The sequence below is a fragment of the Elephantulus edwardii genome, unplaced genomic scaffold (assembly GCF_000299155.1).
Source record: "Elephantulus edwardii isolate Elephantulus edwardi_28Jun2011 unplaced genomic scaffold, EleEdw1.0 scaffold00102, whole genome shotgun sequence".
NCBI classification, from domain to species: Eukaryota; Metazoa; Chordata; class Mammalia; order Macroscelidea; family Macroscelididae; genus Elephantulus; species Elephantulus edwardii.
The window spans coordinates 362,909-379,989 of record NW_006399852.1 but is presented as its reverse complement, the minus strand read 5'-3'; the positions used below and the strand labels follow the sequence as shown (position 1 = coordinate 379,989).

The 17,081-nt window shown below is 39.3% G+C and overlaps 1 protein-coding gene across 1 annotated transcript in view; it reads right to left on the bottom strand.

Annotated features, from left to right (window-relative positions):
* Window positions 1–5,086: 5,086 nt before the first annotated feature.
* The window catches only part of NUP43 (nucleoporin 43kDa), a 23,939-nt gene continuing 11,944 nt past the window's right edge, over window positions 5,087–17,081 (bottom strand). The window contains exons 5-8 of the mRNA XM_006891642.1: window positions 15,921–16,056; window positions 14,107–14,258; window positions 11,724–11,846; window positions 5,087–5,316 (exon numbers count right to left, since the gene is read on the bottom strand). Coding sequence (XP_006891704.1) covers window positions 5,087–5,316; window positions 11,724–11,846; window positions 14,107–14,258; window positions 15,921–16,056 — 641 coding nt within the window. The remainder of the gene's footprint in view (window positions 5,317–11,723; window positions 11,847–14,106; window positions 14,259–15,920; window positions 16,057–17,081) is intronic.

Here is a 17,081-nt window from a genome sequence, read left to right as displayed (position 1 = left end):
ACTCGACGGCACATAACAACAAACAACATCTTGCCCAGGGAACTACTTCTTTGCTGCATGTGACCATATGCTGCAATGTCCACAAAGAACTCACAGACAAATATTCATTATAATGGAGTCCATTAGAGAACTAAAAGACTGTAATTTACAATCACGAATGACTCAGGAGCCAGTTATCCTGTCAGGGCAGTCTCCCCTCAGTTGGACCCTAAGGCAGGATTCTATAGTTCCCTCAGCCTCTTGCTTGGCCTTTGCCCATCTTGCTCCAGGAAGAATATCAAAGCTTTTTAAATTATAACCACTCCATCGACCTCCCACACCAAGGTACTCAGCTTTCCACAACGGGAAGCCAGGGCTCCACTGTTTGTCAGTCTCCTGGTCTTGACACTTCTGTTACCACTGTCCCTTAACCTCTATGTGTCTGTCTTGTGCCATCTCTCTGATGTTACAGTTCTGTCTCCTGGATGAGGGCATTTCAGTATCTTGGGTTCAAAGGACACACTGGGCTCTTGGCTGTTTCTTGATTGTAGAATGATCTCTATTTTTGCACTGGGATGGCTCATTTTAAGCCAGGCTGCATGGTAAAACTGGCCCATCTTGATGTTAGTCTTTCATACACTCTGCTTGCAATTTAAGAAGCAATGTAATCCCCATTGGTCACAAAACACCTTACATTTGAATCTCAATCATGTGGTGAGCGTTACAAAGACGGCGGTTAGAAGTGTCACATCAAGTTACTCATCGCACTGTATGCTCATTACGATATTCTAGAACAGTTCATGCATGAAAAGCTTTTTAAAATTCAGCTGTATTAAATAATTATATTTCAAATTTAATTACTGTCTATAAAACATTAAACAAAAACTGAAGGACTTCTAGATTAGCATTTATATAAATGCATAATTGGGAAGAAATCAATAGATTTGACCACATACAAAATAACAATTTTATAGAATGGACCATGAAAAAAGTGAAAAGATAAAATGAAAAACAAAGGCAAAAAGAAAATACTAATTATTTTTAAAAATTTATTTTCTTTTAGTTCTCTTTTAATTTTATTAAATTTAAAATAAAACTATTGCAAATATAAACAGTTTATAAAGAAATTCAAATTCAGTAGACATTCCACTGTGGCTTCTAGCTGCTTGTGTATGGTGGTCCAGACGGGTAAGGAAGTTTTTGAGGTCGTGTGCTTTTGGGGGCTCATGTTTGATGTGTAGTACTGCTCTTTCACCCCAAGAGTGGGGTCCTTGAGGCTTTGCCTAGGGTTTAAGGCTGCTCAAAGGCTATGGCTTAAAACCCTGCAGGGGGAGGGGAAGAGAATGTGGCCAGCTTCTTGGGTGACTCCACTCTGGAAGTCTGTGGCTTCTTGTTGCTTGTGCCTGGGGGTCCAGATAGGCAAGTCAAAGGAAGTTTTTGTGGTTGTGTGTTTGTGGCCCTCGGGCCAAATTTATTAAATTTTTGAATGATTATTCCTTGAATGACACAGCAATCTTTTCCTATTTGCTGAACATCTTAGTGTTGTTGTGATGCTGCACACTGTTCCAGAGTCTTGTCAAATACCATAATGTACAGTGTTTGGATGAGCTTCCAGATTGATTTATGCTGAGAAGCAGCAGTGGCGTCCACTTCCTAAACTAGATAGCTCTGGAAACTCTACAAATGTAAAGAAATGATGGTAAAAATGATGTTAGTCATCGAACAGAGTTTAGGTCTTTTGTGCAAAACTTACTCAGTCATATTCGACTTGACAACACTTAAGCACTGCTAAGTGAACCTCGTGCTGTTTTATGGAGGACCACGCTTCCACTTTGTACATCACTCTTTTTTTTTTTTAATGTTCATCATTTCTCCAAGTTTTTATTTTTATTTTTTTTCTATAATTATATTTTATTAATTTTCATAAACATTTACAGAGATTTTGGGCTTCCACTCATTCATTGTTGCACTATTTTCTCTACCCTCCTCCCAGTTTGTTCTTGTCCAAATGCCACAGTGCTTGTCAAAGCCAGTTCTGATTAATCTTCTTTGTCAGTGTGTCCTTTGCCATTCCCTATCACTCCTCCCTGAGAGAGACTTCACCCTGAGTCATAAGGAAAAGGGGACGGCGTATTCTCTTAGCTACTTCCTGCTGAAAAGGGACGCTGTGGGTTTCAGGGTGAAGATCTTCTCTCACTACTCTAAAGGGCCCCTTTGGCAGTAGGAAACACATAGACTATTATGGAGATTGATTTTGGAATTCAGATGCACTCTTATTGATTGTGCTTGGCTGTACATGTACATATCCTTCAAGATGTATCATGGGGGTGTTGCAACCTAGAAGACACAAATTTGACTAACAAGTTATAAGTACATGAGTCCAAAAATTATGGAAAAGTAAAAGAAAAGATTCTTTCATTGTTTTACAAACCCTCCCCCAGGTCCCCTCCACCATGCAGCCCTCGCTCTAGTCTCCTGTGATGACAGAAATACCCAGTTACATCTCTCTTTTAGACGGTTCTCTCCCTCCTCTGTTTCAGTGCAGTACACATTATTGAACCCATCTTACTCAGTCTCTCCCCAGCCCCAAGGACAGTCCCATTCTACAACAGTGGCATCATGTAATATTTGTCCTTTTGTGACTGGGATATTTCACTCAGCATAATGTTCTCCAGAGTCAACCATTTTGAATAATATTGCATGAGTTCCTTGTTTTTTAATGCAGCATAGTATTCCATTGTGCGAATATACCACAGCTTCTCTAGCCATTCGTTTGTTGATGGGCACTTAGGTTGTTTCCAACTCCTTGCTATTGTGAACAAAGCTGCAATGAACATGGGTGTGCATATATCTGCTTGGATGTCAGCTATGGTCTCTTCAGGGTATATTCCCAGTAGTGGAATTGCTGGGTCAAATGGTATCTCTATTTGCAACTTTTTGAGAAAGCACCATACTGCTTTCCACAGGGGTTGCACCATTTTACACTCCCACCAACATGAATCAGGGTTCCAGTTTCTCCACAACCTCGCCAGCATTTGTTGCTTGCTGTTCTGTTAAATTTTGCTATTTTGACTGGGGTGAGATGATATCTCATAGTTGTTTTAATATGCATCTCTCTTAGGGCTAGGGATTTTGAGCATTTGTACATCACTCTTTTTCAATGTACAGTATGAAGTAACCTGGGTTGCTTTGATGCTGAACCATGGTACCACTGGGGTATCAAATACCAGATTGGCTTCCAAATGTGGACAGTGTTTGGTGGAGCTCCCAGCTGTAAAATAGGTTAGGAAGCAGGAGTGGCATTCATTTCCTAAACCACATGCCTCTGGAAACTCTATGAACTTGGTGAAATGACGAGTTATGGAAAGGCATTGACAGCAATCAACAACAGACATTATAGCACTAAAACAGCGAAAGTGTGAAATACCCAAAATATGATATACCTTAAGAGTATTAAGCAATAATAGAATAATGTATTTATTGTATAATGTGTTACAAATGATGCATATAAATTTTTACAAAACTTTATACACATTAGTATACAGAAAAACATTTACAAATACAAAATAAGATGATACATTTTATAAGAAGTTTTATGCCATGATGCATATAAAGGATCTGAAAAGACATTATTTTTGAGAGATCATATGTAGCCAAAAAATTTCTTCTATTTTCTATGGTAAGTTTCTTTTGTAATAACAAATCTTTAAACACTAACCCTAGCAACGAAAGTATAGTATAAACAGATTTTAAAAATTCATACCAGTAACATTTTCTTTTCTTCTCAAAGTCTTTGGAATTCAAAATTACTAATTATCTTCAATCAAATATTATTAAGCCAAATACATATATTAAGAAAGCGATGCTCATTAGTGTGCTACATGAGAGGCAAGTTTTTCGCTAACAAGGGCCTGGTAAGTGGAGTTTGATAATAACTCTTGCCACAAGTGTAATTAAAAAAAAAAGCAATGCTCAAATACATTCTATTTCCAAGTTCTGACCAATGAAAAAACCCCAAAACTTGAGATAAGAATAATAAATTTGAAATCACCAAAGTACTTATTAGGACAGAAAAGCAAAACTTCCTTACAAGTACTATGATTAGAAACATAAAGCAAATCAATATATATTTCAAGTATGTAACAGCAGTGATTTGTCATCAAGATCTTAAGAGTTCAATAGTATATTTAATCTAATAGGTATTGGAAAGATAATGTCATGAAACTTCCTGAGAACATGACAGGATGTTATCAATATTCCTGGTAAGAAAGATTTTTTCTAATCTTACTCAAGCCATCACTATTCTCATACATTCTTTTAATAGTCTAGAAGTCAGTTCATGTGTGTCAAGCAACGTGAAACTCAGTTACGATCTGTTATACTACAAAGTCTTGTCTAATAGTTTTCAGTTATGTGTGAAGAAAAGGAAGAAAAAATTTTTCTTTTGTTCTAAGACAAATTTGGGTCTAACAAGTTCACAAAGTACTGGTAATAAAATTGGAATCATCTAAACTGAGCCCAGCAGGCTAATTCTAAAGAAAAAGTTTTTTCACACACACACACACAAAAAAAGTTTTGTTCAAATTTATTATAAGGGAATATATCAAAACATGATCACATTTAAAAAGTTTTAAATATGACTACTACTAAATTTGTAATTTTAGTTCTCTATTTTTTAAGAGGTTATTAAAATTATTAATACTCATAATAAAGAGAATATTAACAATGGAGAATGCCATCAAGGAGAAGTAATCCTACACACCATTTGATAGTCTGACAGTGTTAAGTCCTTCAACAGTAAAAGTGAAAACATGGTTTAATGAGCTGTTACTTAGAGGCTGTTAAAAAGCAGAGTATTTCATAGTACAAGGAAGTCTCTGATTTTGTTTCAACCCTTCAATCTCTTGTTATCAGGCATTTAGATTCTGAAAATGTTTTACAAGAATATCCAGTTAACCAGAGTTAGCTAATTTTGAGCATCAATATTAATAATTTACTGATGTTTCTACTGCAAATTTTAACGTTTTCAATGATACAATTTGCATAGACACTCAAATTCAAAAGGTAAACTCCATGCTTTATCCGCAATTGTATCACAATGGTATTTTCATGAAAAAAGTTGTCTAGTGACATAAATTGCTTCTGCATCAGTTCCACACACCAGGCAGGAACCCGAAACATCCATGCTGTTCACAGGCAGAATATTATTGGAAAGCAAGCTTGTGATTTCAATCCGGTCTTTGGCAGGATCAGTGCTGAGCCAGGAACTTAGCAGAGGCTGGTTAGCATTAGCCTGGCCGCTAAGGCTGTGAGAAAAAAAAGTACTGTTTCTTCCTCCTGGGAGAAAAGAGAGAAACAAATACTTTTAAAACTAATTTTATTTAGGTGTTTTTAGGTGCTGTTGAGTCGAGTATGACTGATTGTGACCCTATGAACAACAGATGTGAACCCTGTCCTATCCTATGCCAACTTCACAATCTCTGATACACTCAAGTTCAATGCTGCAGTCACCGTGTCAATCCACTGGGGTTGAGTGTCGTCTTCTCCTTTGTTCCCTTCCCCCTTTCCAAGCATAATGTTCTTCTCCAAGAAATAGCATTTCCTAGCAACATGCCTAAAGTATGTGAGGTGAAGCTTCATCATCCGTGCCTTCAAGGAGCACTTTGGTGTACCTTCTCAAAGACATACCTGTTTGTTCTTTAGGCAGTCAATGGGATATTCAGTACTCTTCTCCAACACCACAGCTCAAAGGCATTAATTTTTCTTGACAGGTCCTTGGAGAGGGACATCATGCTTGGGAGGGTGGAGGACGGCGCAGGAGGGGAAGACCCTCTATGAGGTGGACTGATTCAGTGACTGGGGTACTCGGGATGGGTGTGTCAGAGACAGTGTGATTGGCACGGGATAGAGCAGGGTGTAGGGCTGTTGTACATAGGGTCACTATGAGTCACAAGCAACTCGACGGCACACAACAACAACAACAACAACAACATCCTTATGCATGGTCCTGCTTTCAGTAGCATAGCAAGCAACTGAAAAAGACCATGGCCTGTATCAGGTGCATCGTAGTCCTCAAACTAACACTGACAGCAAGCTTTCCTAGTACAATACATCTCCCAACTGCTGGTACAAAGCATACCAATTGTGGATTAAAAGTAAGATGAAATTGTTGACAGTTTCAATCTTTTCTCCATCTATCATGATGTTGCCTAATTGGTCTAATGGTGAGAATTTCTGTTTCCTTGATGTTGAGATGTAATCCATATTAAAGGCTGCTGTGTTTGATCTTCTGCAGCAAGTGTTTCAAGTTCTCCTCACTTTCAGCAATGTTGTGTCATCTACATAACAAAGAGTACTGATTGAGTCTTCCTCCAATCCTGATGCTACATTATCCCAGTATGCATGCTTCCACAATTCCAGATATTTTTAATAGGTAATGATAGAAACTTATTCTCTAAGAATAACAAGTTGGTATGTCGTTATTGTTGTTATGTGGCGTCGAGTCGCTTGCGACTCATAGCGACCCTATGTACAATAGCCCTAAACTCTGCTCTGTCCTGTGCACCATTTAAAATATACAGTAGTTGTTGTTAGATGCCTTCGACTCATAGTGACCCTATGAATAAAAGACTTGAACCCTGTTCTAACCTGCAGCACTACAGCTCAAAGGCATCAATTCTTCTTCTGTCATCCTTATTCACTGTCTTAGATGCATCGCAAGCAAGTGAGAAGACCATGATCTGAATTAGGAACACCTCCGTCTCTAGGCTGACATCATTGCTCTTTAGCACTCTGGAGAAGTCCCTGACAGCAGACTTTCCTAAAGCAACTAGTCTTTTGATTTCCTGACGGCTGGTGCCAAGAGTGCTGATTGTGATTCCAAGCACGTTGAAATGTTAAACAATCTCAATCTCTTCTCTTCTTTATCATGATGCTCCTAGTTGGCCCAGTGGTGAGAATTTTTGTTTTCTTAATGTTGAGAGGCAAGTCACTTTAGAGACTGATACTTGACCTTCTGCAGTAAACACTTCAAGTCCTTCTCAGTTTCAGCGAACAAGGTGTGTCATCTGCATAATGCAGGTTGATGATGAGTCTTCCTCCAATTTTGAAGTCATATTCTTCTTTGTAAAGTCCATCCTCCTAAATGATCTGTTCCACATATAGACTGACAAGGTATAGAGAAAGGATATATCCTTGATCCACTCCTTTCTTGATTTTGAACCATGCAGTATTCCCTTACTCTGTTCATATAACAGCTTACTGGTCTAAGTACAGGTTTTGCATAAGCAAAATCAAGTGTTCTGAGATTCCCGTTCTTCTCAATGTTAGCCACATTTTGCTGTGATTTATACTGTCAAATGCCTTCAAAGTTGATAAAACACAAATAGACCTCCTTCTGGTACTCTCTGCTTTTAACCAAGATCCATCTGACATTGGCAATGACATCCCTATGGTCATGATCTCTTCTAAACCTAGCTTTTATTTCTGGCAGTTCTCTGCTGGTGTATTGTTCTAGTAATCTTTCGATAATCTTCAGCAAGATTTTGCTTATATGTGGCATTAATGAGCTTGTTTGAATATTTTCATACTGTTAAATCACCGTTTTAGGGAATGGGATTAAATATGATGTGTTCCGATCAGCTGGCCAGGTAGCTGACCTCCAGGTTTCTTGGCACGACCTGGTGAGCACAACCAGGGCTGCATCTGTTTGTTGAAGTAAGTCAACTGGTATGACATCAATTCCTTGGGCCTTATTTTTTGCCAATTCAGTTTGAACTTCCGCCTTTATTACCACTGGTTCTTAATCATATGCTACTTCATGAAATTTTTTACGTCAGGAAACTCTTTTGGGGACAGTGATTCTGTATTCCTTCCATCTTCTTTTGATGCTTCCTGGATTATTCAATATTTTGCCCATAGCAACTTTAAGTATTGCATGCAACTTGAGGCTTGAATTTCTTCTTCAGTTCCTTTAGCTGAAATTTCCTTCAGAAATGCTGAGTGAGTTCATCCTTTTGATATTCTGGTTCCAGCTCATTGCACATTTCATTATAATACTTTTGCTTTTTCTTCCCAAGCTGCCCTTTGAAATCTTCTGTTAAACTCTTTAATTTCCTGATTTCTCCCTTTTGCTTTAGCTTCTAGGTATTCCAATGAAATATTCAGAGTTTCTTCCAACATCCATCTCTCTTTTCTTCCTCCTCTCTCTCTAATGACCTTTTGTTTTCTTCATAGATGATGTTCTTGATATCCTCCCACAGTTCATCTGGTTTTCATTCATTAGTATTTAAGGCCTAGAACTTGTTTCTGAGATGGTTTTTAAATGAGGTGGGATAGACTCAAGATCACATTTTGGTTCAATTTGAACTTGCACATGAGTAGCTGTTGATGGTCTGTTCCATAGCCAGCACCTGCCCTGTTTTTCATGGCTAATACTGAGCTTCTCCAATAATTCTTTCCATAGATGCAATCAAATTGCTTATCTGGTGAGGTCCATGTGTATAGTTGCCATTTGTGTTTTTATTTCAATGAATAAATCATTGCTTTATAAAATTCTATCACTCTCATCTCCAGCCTCATAGCTATCACTAAGTCCATATTTTCCAACTGTTCTTGTATACAGTCGAGTCAGAACCAACCCATAGAGGACCTTCTATGGTTTTCAGAGGCTGTTAATTGTATGGGAAGAGAATTCTCACCTTTCTTTCATGGAGCAGTCGGTGGATTTGAACCATATGCCTTTAGGATTGTAGCCCAGCTTCTTATCATTAGGCTACCAGATATCCCTATTTTCCAACTACTGATCCTTTTTCCTTGTTTCCCATTCTGAGTTATGTAGATGACAAAACCCTCCTTGTTGAAACTGTGGAGGACCTAAAGCGCTTGTTGCAGAGAATCAAGGACTGCAGCCTTCAATATGGATTGAGGCTCAGTGTCAAGAAGACAGATTCTCACCACTGGACCAATTGGCAGCATCAGGATGGATGGTGAAGAGATTGAGATTGTTCACAGCTTTAGTTTGCTTGGCTCCACGGTCAACACTTTTGGCACCAGTAGCCAGGAAATTAAAAGATGTATTGCGATGGGAAAGTCTGCTGTTAGGGACCTTTCCAAAGTACTAAAGAGCAGTGGTGTCTCTCTGGAGACTAAGGTGCGTCTGATACAGGCCATGGTCTTTGCTATCACTTGTTACACATCAGAGAGTTGGACAGTGACTAAGGAGGACAGAAGGAGAACTGATGCCTTTGAGCTGTGGTGCTGGAAAAGAGTATTGAGGGTACCACGGACTGCTAGGGAAACAAACAGATTCATCCTGGAAAGGGTTAAATCGGGCGGCTCCTTGGAGGCAAGGATTCTGAGGCTTCATCTAACATACTTTGGTTATGTTGTAAGGAGAGAGTGGTCTTTGGAGAGGGACATCATGCTTGGTAGGGTGGAGGGACAGCTCAGGAGGGGAAGGCCCTCTATGAGATGGATTGATTCAGTGACTGGGGTAATTGGGATGGATGTATCAGAGACAGTGCGACTGGCACAGGACAGAGTTTAGGGCTGTTGTACATCTAGGGTTGCTGTGAGTCACAAGGGAATAGACGACACATAACAACAACAGTCACCAATTATTATTAATGAATCTTAGTTGCATGTCCAATCTATTTCATATTATGAAAGTTAGTAAAAATCTTCTATTTCCTCTTCTATGGCTCTAGTTGTTGGTGTCTTTGAATAATAGTGGTATTAACAGGTTTCCCTTGTATGTGTGTGGATGGTGTGTAACTCACAACTTTGTAGTTCAGGACAAATCGAGAAATGGCCTTTTTGACTATGAATGTAACCCCATTTTCCCTCACTTTTTCATGTCTGGTGAAGTAGATCATTTGACTGATTTAAAGTGGCCCATGTAATCCATCTCAGCTCCCCAAGGCCTAGTAGGCAATATGTGTTTCACTTCTTTTTTTAACAGTTTCCAATGTCCATTCATACTTTGTACATTCCATATTCCAATTAATTTTGGCTGTTTGCAACTCTTCTTCCTTATTTTTGTGTTTCCCAATATGAGGGCTCAGTCTCCAGCACTGTATCTAAGAGTTTAAGTGTGCTCTATTGTTATGATTTTTGAAGGTCAGTTATTTTATAGTGGATGCCATTCCTTCTTCTTAGTCTGTCTTAATTTGGAGCTCTGCTTTACTACAGTATCTGACAGAGAAGCATCTTACCCAAAAGAGCAGATGACATACAAGCAAACATATACCTATCTAAGCTATCAAGAGCATCAATAAGTAAAGACACCACCTCAATACAATACTGACAGATAAATTCGGGCTTGGTCCCCTTCTCTGGCCTCTCCTCAGTGTGAGTGGCTGCTAGGTAAGGCCTCTCATCCCTAAGATGTTGGCTCTGGCCTCCAGTGACTCCTGCCCATTCTCACCTCTCTGCTCCCCGGAGATGCCAGCCTTCTGAGCTTCCTGGCACCCTGTGTCTAGATGGTGCTGCGTGGAGCCTCCCAAGCCCAGCTACTGACATGCCCCTTCAGGACCAGTCCAGGTCCTGTGTACTGTGTCTGGGGCAGCCATTTGTGGGCCCCCTTTCCCCACATTCTCCCTGGGTTTCTCATCCCTATATCTTTCCTGCCTTCTGAGCCGTGTTCCTGGGCATACACTTCCATTGTGGTTTCATATGTTTCATTGTTCTGGGGAGTATATTTCTGCTATACTCTTCTCCGGGATTGCCACTATATTTGGTCCTGTTAGTTCTCCCTTTTGTTTGCCATTCCCTTTCCAACTTTTTGAGGTGCTCTACTACTGGGAGGTGCTGGTGGCCGAGAAGAAAATAGAGGAGAGAGAAGTGACTTCTTACTGCACTGGGGTTCTGACAGTTAATTTAAATCATAATTCACTGCAGCCTTCAATATGGACTGAGGCTCAATGTCAAGAAGACAAAAATTCTCACCACTGGACTAATCGGTAGCATCAGGATGGATGGCGAAGAGCTTGAGATTGTTCACAGCTTCAGTTTGCTAGGCTCCACGGTCAACACTCTTGGCACCAGTAGCCAGGAAATAAAAAAACGTATTGTGATGGGAAAGTGTGCAGTTAGGGACCTCTCAAAAATACTCAAGAGCAACGGTGTCTCTCTGGAGACTAAGGTGCACTTGATACAGGCCATGGTTTTTGCAATCACTTGTTATGCATCAAAGAGTTGGACAATGACTAGGGAGGATAGAAGGAGAATTGACGCCTTTGAGCTGTGGTGCTGGAGAAGAGTACTGAATGTACCATGGACTGCCAAGAAAACAGATTCATCCTAGAGAGGATTAAAGCAGGCTGCTCCTTGGAGGCAAGGATTCTGGGGCTTCGTCTGACATACTTTGGACATGTTGTAAGGAGAGACAGGTCTTTAGAGAGGGACATTATGCTGGGTAGAGTAGAGGGACAGCGCAGGAGGGGAAGACCCTCTATGAGGTGGATTGATTCAGTGACTGGGGTACTCGGGATGGGTGTGTCAGAGGCAGTGAGATTGGCACAGGATAGAGCAGGGTTTAGGGCTGTTGTACATAGGGTCGCTATGAGTCGCAAATGACTCGACAGCACATAACAACAAACACAACAATATGAATAAATCAAAATGCATACGAAAGACTGTACAAAAACCAATTAAAACAAATAAAAAAGGTATGGGAACTTTTAGTTTCATATTTAAAAATGTTATTACAATCATACTGATGAATTTTCATCAAAACTTTTTACCTTGGTGAAAGAGCGAAGATTTTTCAGGTACATTTGCAGAAGCATTCCAGTGCCAGAGGGAGCCATCTTCAGAACAGGTAAACAAATGATCTGGATCGGAGGGGTGGAAGCGAACTTCCCACACTGAAAAACAGGAACAGTGGCATTTACTCCTATGGAGATTAGCTCAAAAGACAACAATAAACCTATTACTTTCATGACCTACCTTCATATTCTAAGTGTGTTACAAAAATGAAAAGGTTCAGAACTAAAGAAAGACACTATAATTCTCCAAATGGCTATTACATACAGACAGAATAAAGAAATAAAGTAAGTCTATTTGTGCCATTAGACCAGGAAAAAGAATGAAAATAACTGCTAATATTTGATCTATTACTTTTTTAAAAATAGAAAATTAGGAAGACAATTCTGAGGAAGATTTATTAAAAATTGAGTCGATCACTCTTAATTCCAATGTCATTAATGTATGAAGGTTATATTATTGAATAGTCTGTGAGAAGCCCATAAAAGGAATATATTAATGAATTTCTAAGAGGCAAAGTCCAATTAAAGCTCACACCAGGACTCTGGGTACTGGCCTATATTACAGAAATAGGCTGGAAATGCACCAAGAATCTGGATCTAGTTTCAGATCAAGGGCTTTTAAGAAGCTAAAGTGGAGATGGTATCCTCTCAAGCACTAAACTTTTAAGGCAACTTTGTGTGCCAGCAGATGCTTGGGAGCCACTGACTAGCCAGAAAAAACAGGTTGTCAGTGAATAAAGCTGCCATGATTCTAGGCTAGGTAATCTTACAGAATCAGCACAAAAATTAGCTGAGGTATGGTCTACCAAGTGACTTTACGTGCTTACAGGTGGTGACTTTTATTCTAATGAACTATAATCAAGTATCATGACAAAAAACAAAGGCGATCATCTTCAGGAAGAGAGTTCTGGTTGAGTCCCTGAGTAAAGTGCATTCACGCTGTTTCATTAGAAAAAACCAAAACCAGCTTGGTAGAATTTAGATATTCATTTATTTGTTTTCAAACTATGAAACTCCAATTAAAAAAAAAAACAAAACAAAACCCCAACAACAACAAAAAAAAAAAACACACCCCAAAACAAAACCTCAGCTCATTTCTAGCCACAGGCCAAAGCACTATTCTGTGTGGTCTGTGTGTACAGGCTTGTAGTTAAAAGGAGGCTGGTAAGAGATCTAAAAGTCTAATTTCCACAACCACTGGCATGTCAACATCCAAATCGTAGGGCGTACACTATTTCTATTTTTTGGCCAGGTGTACCAGAGAGACAAACAGTTTTGTAGCTTTTTATTTCGTTTGACTCATGTATATAATATAATCTCATTTTTTCTAAGGTTAATAATGTGAAACTTATGCAAAAAGTCCCAATTTTGGTTTAAACCTTCTTTTTTTTTTTTACTCATTATGATGTTTTCGGGTTTTTTGAAGGTAATATAGTAAATATCGATTTATTACAAATTATATCCCCAAAGGGCAGACTTCCTTCCTTGAAAGAAAACATGGACGATACGCCTCAATGTTTCATATTTTGTACTTTCCTTCAAGTGGAGCTTAAAACAAATGCCTCTAAAATCAGAATATGGCATAACAGACGTGCTAAAATGAGATAATCCCGTCCAGTCCAAACCTTCAAAAAAAAAATCCACAGGCAAAACAAAACAAAACAAAAACACCACAAAACCAAAACAAAACAAAACCCTCACAAAAAATTAGACAACGGTCTATATACCTACTTTTTTTATTTGGGGGGGACAAGGTTAGATATGATGTTAAACTGAACACAACAGATTAACAAGTAGGAGTAATAATGGCCTTTGCCTCCATGGGTATGGCAATATCTTTCTTTTTTTTAAATTTTTCTTATTATTTTTTGTGTGTGTATCGTCAAATCAGATCTGACTGGTACAAGAGGAGACTGTCCCTCCTTCTCCAAAAGAGCATCTGGTGGATTTGAACCATGCACCTCCAGGATTGCAGTGCAGCTTCTTGCCACTAGGCCACCAGAGCTCGCTGGCAATATCTTTTTTTTTTTGGCAGTATCATTTTTATGTTCAACAATTTTACAGCGCACATCACAGTTTTAGAATAATGCGAATTACTGGTCTGTCAATTTTGTGTCTAAAAATTAAGTGTACCAAAGTGACTATACAAGGATATTCCCTGCAGTTCTAGATAAAATAATGAAACAATCTAAAGATTTTAAACGCCCATTAAAAAGGAATTAATTATTGCAAATTTATACAGTTTTCAACTATCAAAAATTAGGGAAAATGGTCTATACACATTGTTATGGAAAAGTGCCTCCAGTGAACACATTCTAGATATCCCCCAGCAAAATCCATGTGGCTCCGCACCACTTACTTTCAGCTTCATGAGCCTTCAGCAGAGACACGGGCATGGTACCGAGTCTCACATCCCAAATGCTCAACATCCCGTCCTGGCCACCAGTAGCTACGACGTGTTGCTGGTTGGGATGTCGATCAACACAGTGGAGGGGAACTCGGTCACCAGTCCTTTTAGGGAAGACAAAACAACATCAAATTTTTAGCATCATGTTTTTGTTGTGTGCTGTCGAGTTGAAACTGACTCATAGCTGATCCTCCTTTTCTAGAGGCAATAAATTGCGTGGGAGGAAATAGTCCATCTTTTTTTCCCTGTGGAGCAGTTGGGTGGCTTTGAACCCCATGCCTCTGGGCTGCAGCACAGCTTCTTCCTACTAGGTCACCTGAGCTTCCTTGTGGCATCAAAGATTTTATTTCTGTATAATCTCAGAAACAGGCTTTATCTTAGTAACTAAATAATAATTTTGTAAACAAAACTATGGGTTGAACTTTAAGCATGTTCAAAAAATATTTTTCTAAATATCTAGTATTTTTCTTTTTTTTTAAGAAAACATCATCTTTATTTTAGAAATTTTACTACTACCAAGTACTTAACACTTAAAGTCAACTGCTAGGTTATGTATGTTGTTTTGACTGTGTACCACAGAGTCGGAACCAACCCACAGCGGACCCTCTGGTGGGTTTTCAGAGGCAGTTAATCACCCAGGAGGAGACTGCCTGCCCATCCTTTCCCGCATAGCAGCTGGTGGTCTCAAAGTGTGCACCTTCGAGATTGCAGGGCAGCTTCTTGCCACTATTGTGGTTGCTGTGGTTATGTGCTGTCGAGTCACCTGTGACTCAAAGCGACCCTATGTGCAACAGCCCTAAACCCTGCTCTATCCTGTGCCAATCGCACTGCCTCTGACACACCCATCCCGATTACCCCAGTCACCGAATCAATCCATCTCATAGAGGGTCTTCCTCTCCTGCACTGTCCCTCCACCCTCCCAAGCATGACGCCCATCTCAAGTGAAACTTCCAATTCTTCCCAAAAGACAACTGAGGTTCCTCATCATTCCTTAAACTAGGCCCTTTTGAGTTGACATATCAGTAATTAAAGGACCTAGGCAATGAGCTTCTCAAAAGTCTAGAATTTTTTTAAATTAAAGGCCAGTATCATTCATCTTTTCAATCTGGAGACATGAGAAGGAATATAATCTGATGGTAAAATCAGACAAGTACATTTCAGTTTTTCACTTCTTAAAGCATTATTTATCAACTATACAAAATAGATTTTACTCCTCTCTTATTTAATATACAGTTAAAAGCATCTTTGAATTTGACACTGTATTTTCTAATACAGAAAAAGAGATTGCAGGCACAGAAAAGAAAAGTCTGCTCGGAAAATAATCTTGGATGTTTTTTCTCCCAATCACAAGTAGAGTGTATTATACCCACTATCAACTGGTGACCTCGTGGTAAGGAGTTACACTGCCAACTTAAAGGCATGCAGCTCGAATCCATCAGCCATTCCATGGAAGAAGGCTGGGTAATATCCCCGTGTCATTTACTCCCTCTGAAAACCTGCTGGAGGGTCACCTATGAGTCAGTTCCGACATGATGGCATACAGCAAAGCATCGACAGATTCACTTAACAAGTAGAAGTAAGTACTCAAATAAAATAGAGTGGTAAAGGCTCTGAATCAATGCAACAAATATTTACTATGCCAGTATGGTAGAATCAGTTCATCAAGTTACACTTGCTTTATCAAATGTAACATTGTTTAAAATAAGTTGTTACAACCAAGCAAATAATTTTGTATTACACTACTGAAACTAAGAATCAAAACTTACAGTGATAATATCTGAGAGGGTTCATTTCCTGGTTGTCTGAAATCCCATATTTTCAACTGTCCAATTGAATTTACCGTGAGGATCTCAGGAGTTCGAAGGAAGGTTACAGCATGCAGCGTACTGCTATCCGCATTGTCTATAAATACATAAAACGGTATGTGTTAGTGGTCTTCCCTTCCCCACAACTGAATGTGGTGTTACTATATGAACCTACTAAAAGAGAGTTCTAAAACAAGTCAAATTGAATCTCTCTGGAAAATGAACAGCAATATGTTAAACTTTGTCAGAAAAAGATCACACAAGGACATTTGAACTATCTTTGAGAGGACTGCATTTTTAAGCATTCACAGTTCCTCTTACTGTATTTATGAGAGTTACTTACTCTTCTGTATCTAATCTTATTTCCCATTAGTTCTTAATCCAGAATCTCCAAGAGAGGTGTCTAGAAAGCTCACTCTAACCTTGTACGACTCTGCTCACTCATTCCAAATAGACTCATTTTCATCCTCCACTCACTACCTTTCCATGAAGTCATTCCTGAAGCTATCAAACTCCTTCTGTGATTTCCTTGTGTGTAGGTGTTATGGCCAGCAAGGGAGAAGGAGAACCTTGGTGAGGTGGATCAGCGCAATAGTCACATAACAACATACTTATACATCCTGGTGATAACAAGGATGACACAGGACTGGGCAACTTTACATCCTGCTGCAAATAATCAGTGAGGCAGTGCCAATTCCACCACAGATTTGCATTTATCTAAATATTGGAGCTTAAAGCTCATAAGCTGGCAATCTATTTTAAGATTTTTTTTGGGTCACCAGCTGTTTAATGCATGTTTTGTGTATCTCCCTAAGACAATTAAGACTGTTAAGAGGTGCCGTCAAGTATGACTCATAGCAACCCTATGAACAACAGATCTGAACCCTGTTCTCAGCATCTCTGACATACTTGAGCCCACTGCTACTGTCACTATAACAATCCATCTCATTGTGAGACTTCCTCTCTTCTGTCAACCCTTCAACTTTCTGAGCATGATGTCCCATTCCAAGGAACAGCCCCTTCTAGCAACATGGTCAAAGTGTTGTTGTTGTTGCTATGTGCCGTCGAGTTGCCTGCGACTCATAGCGACCCTATGTACAACAGCCCTAAACTCTGTCCTGT